The sequence below is a fragment of the Miniopterus natalensis genome, chromosome X, assembly GCF_054644295.1.
Source record: "Miniopterus natalensis isolate mMinNat1 chromosome X, mMinNat1.hap1, whole genome shotgun sequence".
Taxonomy (NCBI): Eukaryota; Metazoa; Chordata; class Mammalia; order Chiroptera; family Miniopteridae; genus Miniopterus; species Miniopterus natalensis.
The window spans coordinates 43,646,762-43,658,793 of record NC_142103.1 but is presented as its reverse complement, the minus strand read 5'-3'; the positions used below and the strand labels follow the sequence as shown (position 1 = coordinate 43,658,793).

The 12,032-nt window shown below is 37.8% G+C and overlaps 1 protein-coding gene across 1 annotated transcript in view; it reads left to right on the top strand.

The window, feature by feature from the left end:
• Positions 1 to 800: 800 nt before the first annotated feature.
• The window catches only part of APOOL (apolipoprotein O like), a 95,338-nt gene continuing 84,106 nt past the window's right edge, over positions 801 to 12,032 (top strand). Inside the window, exon 1 of the mRNA XM_087813636.1 lies at positions 801 to 830. Coding sequence (XP_087669762.1) covers positions 816 to 830 — 15 coding nt within the window. The 5' untranslated portion in view covers positions 801 to 815. The remainder of the gene's footprint in view (positions 831 to 12,032) is intronic.

The window sequence follows — 12,032 nt, the reverse complement described above, 5'->3', positions numbered from 1 at the left end:
TTTTTAAATTTTCTTGATCAAAAATTTACAATTAAGCTCTACCAGACCAGAGAGTATGTTTGTTTTGTTCATTGCTTCATATCGAGTATATAGAACAATGACAGGCTGTGGTGTCCCATGGGCAGGATTGGGAGTAGTTATATCTGAGTGCAGGAACTAGGAGACGGATTATCTTTAGCTAATTTAAAATTAATTTTAAAACAAAATAAAATTAGTCAGCTTTTTATTCTCACCACGTGCTGACAATTCTAAACAATGTCAGTGATAAAATATTCCTCCCACAGAAAACCTTTTTATCGGTCTAAGTTCTAAACAAATTTTGTGGTACTCTTGACTTTGTTCTGTACCTTGAACAAGTGCCTGGCATATCATAGGCGCTCAGTGATATAGTTTTAAAACGTATGAACTTGCCCATCTATCGCAGAGGTAATGTTTTCTTTGTGACTATAGTAATTTACTAAGGCAGCCGGATTTTAGTTTTAAATCTTTATCTAGATAAATTACATAAGCCTGACACAAGGAAAATAATGAAAAGTTCTGTACTCAACAAATTAACTTCAGACTAGACTGTGGAGAAGATTCTGAAAGGCTTTATGAGGTTACAGACTGTCTCCCACGGGGATAAACCCGGTCTCCGGAAGACAGCGGACCAATTGTGCAGCAGCTTCCGGGAGAATCCCTAGGAGGGCGGAGAAAGGGCGGGAGCGGGCAAACAAGGGGCGTAACCGGGCGGCGCTCAGTGGGCGTAGCTGAGTTGAGGTGTTTTGTCCGTCTTTGCTCTCCGTAGGAAAACTTGGGTGGAGAGGGTTAGAGACATGGCTGCCGGAAGGGTAAGTTAAAAAAACCCGCTTGCTTTGTTTCTTTGGGGGCAGATAGCATTCTAGTAACTATATTTCTGAAGGGTGCCCCACAGCAAGAGGTGAGGTTGAGGTGGGGTTGTGAGAGAATTGGCAAGGTCAGGGGATGTTTAATGTTTGAAGCTGGAAGACACCCGCCTCTCCTCTTCAGAGGTTCCTCGGCCTGGGAGCACTGTTTCCCGAATCCCCTGTGTTTGACTGTTTATACAGCGGCACAGTGAAAACGGAGGAACCGCTGGGTGAAAATGCCCGGCTGGGCGACGAGCAGCAGCTGACGTTTGGGTCTTGATATGAAACAAAGAAGAAAGAATCTTGGGCATTTGTCTAGGTGCACGGGACCGGGCCTCATGACCCTTTGAAGGACTTTGTTCAAACCTTATTTGGGGTGAAAGAGACCAGGATAGGCACGTCTCAGAGTCTTTCTGAAGTGCACGGGTTTGTATTTCTGTTGTTGATCTCCAGGTTTGAATTACAAGCCTTTTTCTTTTGAGTTCTGTGTGGGAAATGGTACTACTTAGGAATCTGTGTACAGGAAGTGACTCGGCTGACTGCTAGCTTCAGTTCCCTAAGTAGGTTTAAGTGTCAGTAACGTAGTTGAGTAATATATATATATGCATGTATGATTTGAAGTGGGTTGTAGTGTTAAGTGAACTGCTTTAGGAGATACAAATATGAATAATTCACTTCAGGCAGTGTTTAAATTGGCTCAGTATCCGTCTTGATTCCCCATTCTCACTCCATTTCTGCAATTGTCTCTCATAATTAGCTGAGTTGTCAGGACACCCTTTTAACTGGACTCTGTCTCTACTCTGTCTCATGGAATCCATTTTCCCCTGCACTGGCAGAGTAGTACTTCCATTAAAATGCAAATCTGATTATATCCCTCCCCTACTTAAAAACTGTTATTGGCATTCCATTATCTGCCCTCTGGGGTCAAGGTCAGACTCCTGTGTCTAGAGCACCCTGCCTTGGCTTTAGAGCTTCACCTCCTGTCTCTCAGGAACTCTCCTAACATTTGTACTCCAAGCCTTTTCCCCTTCTCTTTCTCTGGGCCTGACGTGCTATTTCCCATCCTCATCTAGGTAGTTTCTGTTCATAGTGCATTCACTCATTTAACAAATAATTGTGTGTTTCCTCCACGTATGCTAAGTGCAAAATGCCTTTTACAAGATAGTGAACTGAACCTCTCCAGTTTAATTTAAATTTATTTATTGATTGATTTGAGAGAGAGGAGAGGGAGAGAGAGAAACAGAGACATCAAGACATCGATTTGTTATTCCACTTATTTATGCATTCACTGGTTGATTCTTAAGTGCCCTGACCGGAGATCGAATCCACAACCTTGGTGTATCCGGACAGTGCTCTAACCAAATCTAACCAAATGAACCACCAGCCAGGACCTCCAGACTAATTTAAATAACTCCTCTTTGTGCTCCAAGAAGACCCTGGGAATACTCTTACCTTAGGACTTATCACATTGCAAGTAATAGACTATTTACTTGTCTGTTATATCCTTTTAAACAATAAGCTGCTTGAGGACAGTAATTACAACATTAATTTTTGTATCCTTAGTACTTAGCACATGTATGACTTATATTAGGTACTCAGTAAATTCTACATGAATAAATAAGTGCCAGACAATGAAGATAAGAGACATTAAAGTAAGCAGTGAAGATGCAACATGTAACACAAATGACTGATTTGAAGTAAGGTAATTGCCTTGCCTCAGGAGCAAACCAAAATAGTGCACTGTCACTGAAGCCTAGAGGAGAGAGTTGAACAGTCTTTTGATTTGGCCATTAATTAGTTCCATTTATCAAGTGCTTACCACAAGGCCAGGCACCATGCTAAATTACTTTACATATGTTATTTCACTTAATTCTCAACACATCTTTATGTTGTGGCTATTATGATCACCAGTTTACAAATGAAAAACTGAGGCTTAAAAAAGTTAATTAAATTGCCCAAAGTTATAATGCTAATGAGAGCTGAAGTGAGATAAAGAGTTATGAGTAAAATGGTAGAGGGAGGGCCTAAATTGTAAGGAGTTAAGGAAAGGATAAGGTGTGGGTAACTGGCATTCATTTAGCACCTACTTTCGCCAGCCAGCTGCTTTACATATGTTATTTCAGTTTAATTATCTTGATAATCCTAAGAGATGGGTAGCATCCCCATTTTACATAGGAAAAAAACTTAGGCTTAGAAAAAGTGCTTGCTCTAAGTCATACAGCTCGTAAGTGGAAGAGCTAGGTTCAAACTCACATATATTTGTCTCTAAAATCCATGGTATTTCCACTAATCTTGCTCCTGAAAGGGTGGTCTACATATTACTCCTCAGAGAAGTGTTGTGGTGAATGGAAAGAAAGAAATCTTGAGAAGGGGTAGCAAATTCCAGAAAAAAAATGTCTTTTCATTTAAAAAAGTCAGGATACTGTATGTCAATTATGTCTCAATTAAACTGGGGGGGGGGGGGGGAGTCAGGAGACCTGAGCAGATTTGGAGACAAGGGGAACTGTGCCAAGAACTAGTATAGAGGAAAGATAGTAATAGTAATCTCAGCTATGTTATTGAACACTTAATAGGCTGAGCATTATGCTAAGCATTTTATGTGAATTTTCTCATTTATGTTTCACAATGGCCCCATGTGTAAGTACTGTTATTATGAGCATTTTACAGTTAAAGGAAACTGAAGCTTAGGAAGGTTGAGTAACTTACCCACAGTCACACAGTAGTATATAGTAGACCTGGATCTGAAGTTGCATGATCTGAGTCCAGATCATGGGATTTAAGCTTGAGGAAGCACCTCTGAGGCCAAGGTACCAAAAAGGTGATCTGTGTTAATTTTGAAGACCTAATACAAACAGTAAGGTAGAGAAGATTCCTGAAGGTTGGTAGATAACTTTGAAAAAAGTTTACATACAGCTTGAAATATAAGAAAGAGATTGTTGAGCCCATGTGATGGTGGAAATTCATGTGAAATTAACGTTAAGGAACAAGAACTGTGCTGATCCCTCCTGCTGACTTCTTTTAAAAAAAATTGTTGTCTTATTAGATATTAGTAGAATTTTTCTCATTCAATTTAATAGGGTATCATTGGTTAATAACATTATATAAATTTAAGGTGTACAACTTCATGACATCTGAATCGTGTACTCACCACCTGGTCTCCTTCCTTCACGGTGTATTTGACTCCCTTTTCTGTCTTTGTCCACCCCTAACCACCTTCCCTTTTAGTAACCACCATTCTATTGTCTGTATCAATGAGTTTGTTTCCTTGTTTGTATATTTGTTTTGTTTGTTCATTTGTTGCTTTTCATTTTATAGCCCACATATGAGTGAAATCTTATCTTTTTCTGTTTGACTTATTTTACTTAGCATAATACTCTCAAGATCCATCCATGTTGACACAAATAGCAGTATTTCATCTTTTTTATGACTGCGTAGTATTTCCTTTTATATACATATGTGAGTGTTTAAAAATTTTTAAGGTAGGTGAAAGGATTAAGAAGTACAAATTGGCAGTTACAAAATAGCCGTGATGATATAAAGTACAACATAGGAAATATAGTCAATAATATTGTAATAACTATGTATGGTGCCAGATGGATGGGTTCTATACTTGCCTGGGTGATCTTTTTTTTTTTCTTTTAATTGAATCTATCCCTTTTTTATTTTCTTCTTTTTTTTATTCCTCACCCGAGGATATGTATGTGTGTGTGTGTGTGTGTATATATATATATATATATATATATTTTTTTTTTTTTTTTTTTTTCTCTGTGTGTGAGTCTTTTTTAAAAATTTTATCTTTATTGTTGAAAGTATTACAGATGTCCCCTTTTTTCCTCCATGGATCCCTTCCACCCCACATCCACCCCATCCCCAGGTCTTCCCACACCAATGTCTGTGTCAATGGGTTATGGTTATAAACATATAAGGTCTTTGATTAATCTTTCCCCACCCACTTCCTCATCTCCATGTTCCCTCTGAGATCTCTCAGTCTGTTCCATGCTTCTACAGCTCTGGATCTATTTTGTTCATCAGTTTATTTTGTTTATTACATTCCACATATAAGTGAGATAATGTGGTAATTGTCTTTCTCTGACTGGCTTATTTTGCTCAGCATAATACTCTCTAGGTCCATCCATGCTGTCCCAAAAGAAAGAGATCCTTCTTTTTTACAGCCGCATAGTATTCCATGCTGTAAATGTGCCACAGCTTTTTTCTCCACTCATCTACTGATGGGAACTTGGGATGTTTCCAGATCTTAGCTATTGCAAATTGCGCTGCTATGAACGTAGAGGTACATAAGTTCTCTCTAATTGGTGTCTCGGGTTTCTCAGGATATATTCCTAGAAGTGGGATCACTGGGTCAAATGACAGGTCAATTTTTAATTTTTTGAGGACACTCCATACTGTTTTCCATAGTGGCTGCAGCAGTCTGCATTCCCACCAGCAGTGTACTAGGGTTCCCGTTTCTCCACATCCTCGCCAGCACAAGTCCTTTGTTGATTTGTTGATGGCAGCCGTTCTGACAGGTGTGAAGTGATACCTCATTGTGGTTTTAATTTTCATCTCTCTGATGATTAGTGACTTTGAGCATTTTTTTGTATGTCTCTTGGCCATCTGTATGTTTTCTCTGGAGAAGTGTCTATTTAGGCCCTTTGCCCATTTCTTAATTGGGTTGTTTGTCTTCCTCTTGCTGAGTGCTATGAGTTCTTTGTACACTTTGGAAATTAGCCCCTTATCAGATACATCCTTGGCAAATATGTTTTCCCAGACCGTGGGGTTCCTTTGTATTTTGAGGCTGTTTTCTTTTGCTGCGCAGAAGCTTTTTAGTTTGATGTAGTCCTATATGTTTATTTTTCCTTTTGTTTCTCTTTCCCTAGGAGATGTATCAGTGAAAATTCCACTACATGGAATGTCTGTGACTTTACTGCCTATGTTTTCTTCCAGGAATTTTTAAGGACCAGGCTATTTTGATTACAATGGCTTTGTTGTGTAACTTGATATCTGGTATTGTGATCCCTCCAACTTTGTTTTTCTTTCTCAAGATTGCCATGGCTATTCGGGGTCTTTTTTGGTTCCATATAAATTTTCGAAGTGTTTGTTCTAGATCTGTGAAATATGCTATTGGTATTTTAATAGGGATTGAATTGAATTTATAGATTGGTAGTATGGACATTTTAATGAAGTTAATTCTTCCAATCTATGAACATGATATATTCTTCCATTTGTTTATATCTTTTTCTATCTCTATGCAACGTCCTGTAGTTTTCCTAGTACAGGTCTTTTACCATCTTTGTTAACTTTATTCCTAAGTATCTAAATTTTTTTCTTGCAGTGGTAAATGGGATTGTTTTTTAAGTTTCTCTTTCTGAGAGATCATTATTGGTGTATAAAAAGGCCATTGATTTCTGGGTGTTAATTTTGTATCCTGCTACCTTGCCTAATTCATTTATTAAATCCAGTAGTTTTTTGGTGGAGTCTTTAGGATTCTCTATGTACAATATCATGTCATCTGCAAATAATGACAGTTTTACTTCCTCCTTTCCAATGTGGATACCATTTATGTTTTCTTCCTGTCTCATCGCTGTGGCTAGGACTTCCAGTACTATGTTGAATGAGAGTGGTGAAAGTGGACACCCCTGTCTTGTTCTGGTTCTTAGGGGAAATGGTTTTAGTTTTTGCCCATTGGGTATGATGTTGGCTGTAGGTTTGTCATATATGGCCTTTATTATGTTGAGATATCTATTCCCACTTTGCTGAGAGTTTTTATCAAAAATGGTTGTTGGATTTTATCAAATGCTTTTTCTGCATCTGCTGATATGATCATGTGATTTTTGTCTTTCAGTTTGTTTCTGTGAAGTATCATGTTTATTGATTTGCAAATATTGTCCCAGCCTTACATTTCTGAAAAAAATTTCACTTGGTCATGGCGTATGATCTTTTTAATATATTGCTGTATCCGATTTGCTAATATTTTGCTGAGGATTTTAGCATCTATCTTCATCAGGGATATTCACCTGTAATTCTTTTCCTTTGTAGCATCTTTATCTGCTTTTGGAATTAGGCTAATGCTGGCCTCGTAGAAAGAGCTTGGATGTATTCCTTCCTCTTGGATTTTTTGAAATGGTTTGAGGAGGGTAGGAGTTAATTCTTTGAATGTTTGGTAAAACTCCCCTGTGAAGCCATCCAGGCCAGGGCTTTTGTGTGCTAGGAGCCCTTTGATTACTGCTTCAACTTCATCAGCAGTTATTGGACTGTTCAGGTTTTCTGACTCGTTGTGATTGAGCTTTGGAAGGTTGTAGTTTTCTAGTAATTTGTCCATTTCATCCAGGCTGTCCAGCTTGGTGATATAGTTGTTCATAGTATTTTCTTATAGTATTTTGTATTTCTGTTGGGTCAGTTGTTATTTCACCTTTTTCCTTTATGATTTCGTTTATTTGGGCCCTCACTCTTTGTTTCTTGATCAGTCTGGCTAAAGGTTCATCAATCTTGTTTATCTTTCAAAGAACCAGCTCTTGGTTTCATTGATCTTTTGTATTTTTTTAGTCTTGATGTAATTTATTTTTGCTCTGATCTTTATTATTTCCTTCCTTCTACTCAGTGTGGGCTTTTTTGTTGTTCTCTTTCTAAGTTTTTAAGTTGTAGGGTTAGAGAGTCTATTTGAAGTTTTCCTTGTTTTTTGAGGTAGGCTTGTAAGTGCTGTGAACTTCCCTCTCAGGACTGCTTTCATTGTATCCCTTAGATTTGGAGTTGTTGTGTGTTCATTTTCATTTGTTACCAGGAAATTTTTTATTTCTTTCTTGATCTCTTTGGTAACCTATTCATTTTTTTAAAAAATGCTATTTAGCCTTCAGGTGTTTGAGTATTTTTTGTTTTTATTGTAGTTGATTTCTAATTTCATGCCATTGTGGTCTAAGAAGATGCTTGACATGATTTCAGTCTTCTTCAACTTTTAGAGACTTGTTTTGTTTCCTAACATGTGGTCTCTCTTTGAGAATGTTCCATGTGCACTTTAGGAGATTGTATATTCTGCAGCATTGGGGTAGAAGGTTCTGTATTTGTCAATTAAATCCATCTGATCTAGTGTATCATTTAGGGTCACTGTTTCCTTGTTAATTTTTTGTCTGGAAGAGGGAAGTCAGTGGGGTGTTAAAGTCCACCAGTATGACTATTGCTGTCGATCTGTCCCTTAAAGTCCTCTAGAAGTCTTTTTTTATAAATTTAGGTGCTCCTATATTGGGTGCATATATGTTTATCAGGGTTATATCCTCTTGTTGGATTAATCCCTTTAGTATTATGTAATGACCTTCTTGTCTCTTATGGTCTTTGTTTTAAAGTCCGTTTTGTCTGATATGAGTATTGCTACCCCAGCTGTTTTTTTCATTTCCATTTGCATGGAAATTTTTTTCCATCCCTTCACTCTCATCCTGTGTGAGTCTTTTGTTCTGAGGTAGGTCTTTTGTAGAAAGCATATACTTGGGTCACGTTTTCTTATCCATTCAGCCACACTATGTCTTTTTATTGGGGCATTTAATCCATTTACATTTAAAGTTATTATTAATAGATACTTTTGCCATTTTAATTCTTTTTACCTATGTTTCTCTATTTCTACTTCTAATTACAGCAGTTCCTTTAACATTTCCTGCAATGCTGGTTTTGTGTTGATAAACTCCTTTAGCCTTTTTTTTGTCTGAGAAGCTCTTTATTTCACCATCTATCTTGAATGATAGTCTTGCTGGATAGAAAAGTCTTGATTTCAGATCCGTGTTTTGCATTACCTGGAATACTTCATGCCATTCACTCTGGCCTGTAGAGTTTCTGATGAGAAGTCAGCTGATAGCCTAATGGGGGCTCCTTTGTAGGTAACAGATTGCTTTTCTCTAGCTTCCTTTAGGATTCTCTGTCTTGGATTCTTGACATTTTAATTATGATGTGTCTAGGCGTGGGTCCCTTTGGATTCTTCTTGCTTAGGACTCTCTGTGCCTCCAGAACTTGTGTGCCTTTTCCCTTGACCAGGTTAGGGAAGTTTTCTGCCATTATTTCTTCAAACAGGTTCTCTAACTCCTCCTCTGGCACTTCTATAATACGAATATTGTTACGTTTTATGCTGTCACCCAGCTCCCTTAGACTGTCCTCCTGTTTTTTAATTGTTTTTTTTTGTTTTTTGATCTCTGACTGAGTGATATTTTCTACCCTGTCTTCTAATTCACTGATCCGATCCTCAGCTTCCTCTAATCTGCTGCTTATTCCTTCCAATGTATTCTTCATTTCTGATGTCATTCTTCATTTCTGACTGGTCATTTTTCATAGTTTCCATATCATCTTTCATGCTGTTGAGCATCCTTATACTCAGTATTCTGAGCTCTATATCTGAGAGATTGCTTATCTCCATTTCATTTGGCTCTTTTTCTAGAGACTTCTCTTGTTGCTTCATTTGGGGCTTGTTTTTTGGCCTCCCCATTTTGTCTACTTTTTTAGCTTTGTTTTTAAGTGTTAGGTAAATCTGCTAGGATTCTCAGTCTTTTTAGAGGGTCTCTGCTACAGGCCAAAGTCAGACGCAGTTTGTGACTGGCCCTGAGTACCCTGTTTGGGGCTATCAACAACCCCAGGCTTGAGGCTGGGGTTGGGTGCATTTGGACAGGACCAAGATTCACAGCAAAGTCTGCTTTGCTGAGGCCGGGGTCCCAAAACAAATCAGGCAAATACTCAAAGCACCCTGAGGTCTGCCTCTGCCTACAGACTGATTAACCTGATTCTCATAATGAGCCTCGGGCTGTAGAATCTCTACTGTGTGGGGTGACTGATCGTTATCAGTCTCTTAACAAGCCTCAGGCTGTAGAAACTCCTCTGGGCAGGGTGAGAGGCTTCCTTCCTCAGGGAAAAGCCCAAAATTCACAGCCTGAGAAAGATGTCCCCCGCAGTCTGGGGAAATGACTCTCCCCAGACTCTACCCACACAGCTCCAGTCCACTCCACTCCCCCTGTACCAGAGCCCAAGGTGAGTGGCTGCACACAAAACTTTGTGTGTTGGCTCTTTAAAAGGGTGCCTGCAGTTCCAGCTGCTTCTCCCTGGCAGACAGAAACCCTGTTGCTTTTCACAGCCAGATGTTGTGTGGGCACCTTTCTCAGTTCTGGTGGTCTTGGCTGGGAAGCCCAGCCTGGGGTTTATGCACCGGAGTCCTCAATGGGAACCCCCCACAGCTGAGATATCCCTCTGGACCTTCAGCTGTTGTCTGTGGGATCCCAGCCAGCCCTCTCACATCAGCAGTTCCTACCAGCCTCTGTGTGGTCTCCACTTTTCCTCCTTGGTTATGAGGGTGCTCTCCAGCTAGTCTTCAGTTGGTTTTCAGTATGGGTTTTCTATGTTTTAGTTGTAAATCCAGATTGATCCTGGGAGAGTGTCAGTGTAGCTTCCACTCAGTCCGCCGCCACCTTGGATCTCTATTTTATTCTTAATGTCATTGTAAATGAAGTCATTTTTGTAATTTCATTTTCACCTTATTCATTGCTGGCATATAGGAATAAAATATATTTTTGTATATTGATCTGTATCCTGTGTTCCTTGTAACCTTGCTGAGTTTATTAGTCCTAATAATTGAGTACACACATGTACATGTGTATGTGTGTATATTCCTTAGGATTTTCTGCATAGAAGATTATGTTATCTATATAGAGTTTCACTTCTTGCTTTCTAATCTGCATGCCTTTTATTTCTTTTATTTGTCTATTTTCCCTGGCTAGAACATATAGTACAATGTTGAATAGAATTAGTAACGAACATTCTGTTCTTGTTCTTGATAATAGTGGGAAAGCTTTCAGCCTTTCACCATGAAGTATATTAGCTGTGGGATTTTTGTAGCTCCATTTATCAGGTTAAGGAAATTCTTTTCTATTCCTAGTTAGTTGAGTTTTTTTTTTTTTTTTAAATCATGGAAGAATATTGGTATTTGTCAAATGATTTTTCTGTGTCTATTGAGATAGTCATGTTTTTTGTTCATTTTATTAATATGGTATATTATGTCAATTAATTTACATATATTGGACTAACCTTGCATTCTTGGTATATATCCCACTTGATCATATGAAATAGTGGTCTGTAGATTTCTTTTGATATCTTTGTCTGGTTTTGGTGCCAGGGAAATACTGGCCTCATAGAATGAGTAGGAAAGTATTTTCTGCCTGCTATTTTTTGGAAAATTTTTGAAAGCTTGGTGTTAATTCTTCTTTAAACTTTAGGTAGAATTTATCCTGAAACAGCCTGTACCTGGGCTTTCTGTTTGGGAAGATAATCTCGATACAGGTTATATAAGTATATTCAGAATTTCCATTTCTCTTGAGTCTTTTTGGTAATTTGTATCTTTCTAGGAATTTGTCCATTTCGTCTGAGTTAACTAATTGTTGTTGTACTATTGTTCATAGTATTAATTTATAATGCTTTTTATTTCTAGAAGGCCAATATGTGATGTTTTCTCTTTAATTATTGATTTTAGTAATTTGAGTCTTTTTTTTTCTTTTATCTTCTTGGTCACCATATCAGAGTTTTGTCAGTTTTGTTGGTCATTTTAAAGAAGTGACTTTTGGATGTGTTGATTTTCTGGATTGACTTTCTTTTCTTTCTAATCTTTACTGTTTCCTTCCTTCAGCTTGCTTTGGGATTGAGTTTGCTTTCCTAGTTTCCTAAGGCAAATAAGGAGATTATTGATTTGAGATACTGTTTTTTAGTATAACATTTACAGTATGTATGTATGTATGTAAAAATATCCTTCTCAGCACTGTTTTCATTTCAGCCATAAGTTTTGGCATCTTTTTTTTTTTTTTTTTTTCATTCAACTTAAAGTATATTCTAATTTTTCTTGTGACTTTTTTTCCTTTGATCTGTGGTTATTTAGAAGTGTGTGGTTTTTTTTTAACTGCTCTTCAAATATTTGCGTATTTCCCAGAGCTTTCGTTGTTCATATCTGATTTACTACTTTTGTTGTTAGGGAACATACTTTTTTTGTACAATTTCAGATCTTTTCGGACCTATCCTATGGCCTACTATGTGGTCTATCCTGTAGAATGTTCCATATGCACTTGATGAGAAGATGTATTCTACTATTATTGGGTGTAGTGTGTCATGGAAGCCTGTTAGATCTACTTAATTTATACTATTGTTCAAGTCTTCTATTTT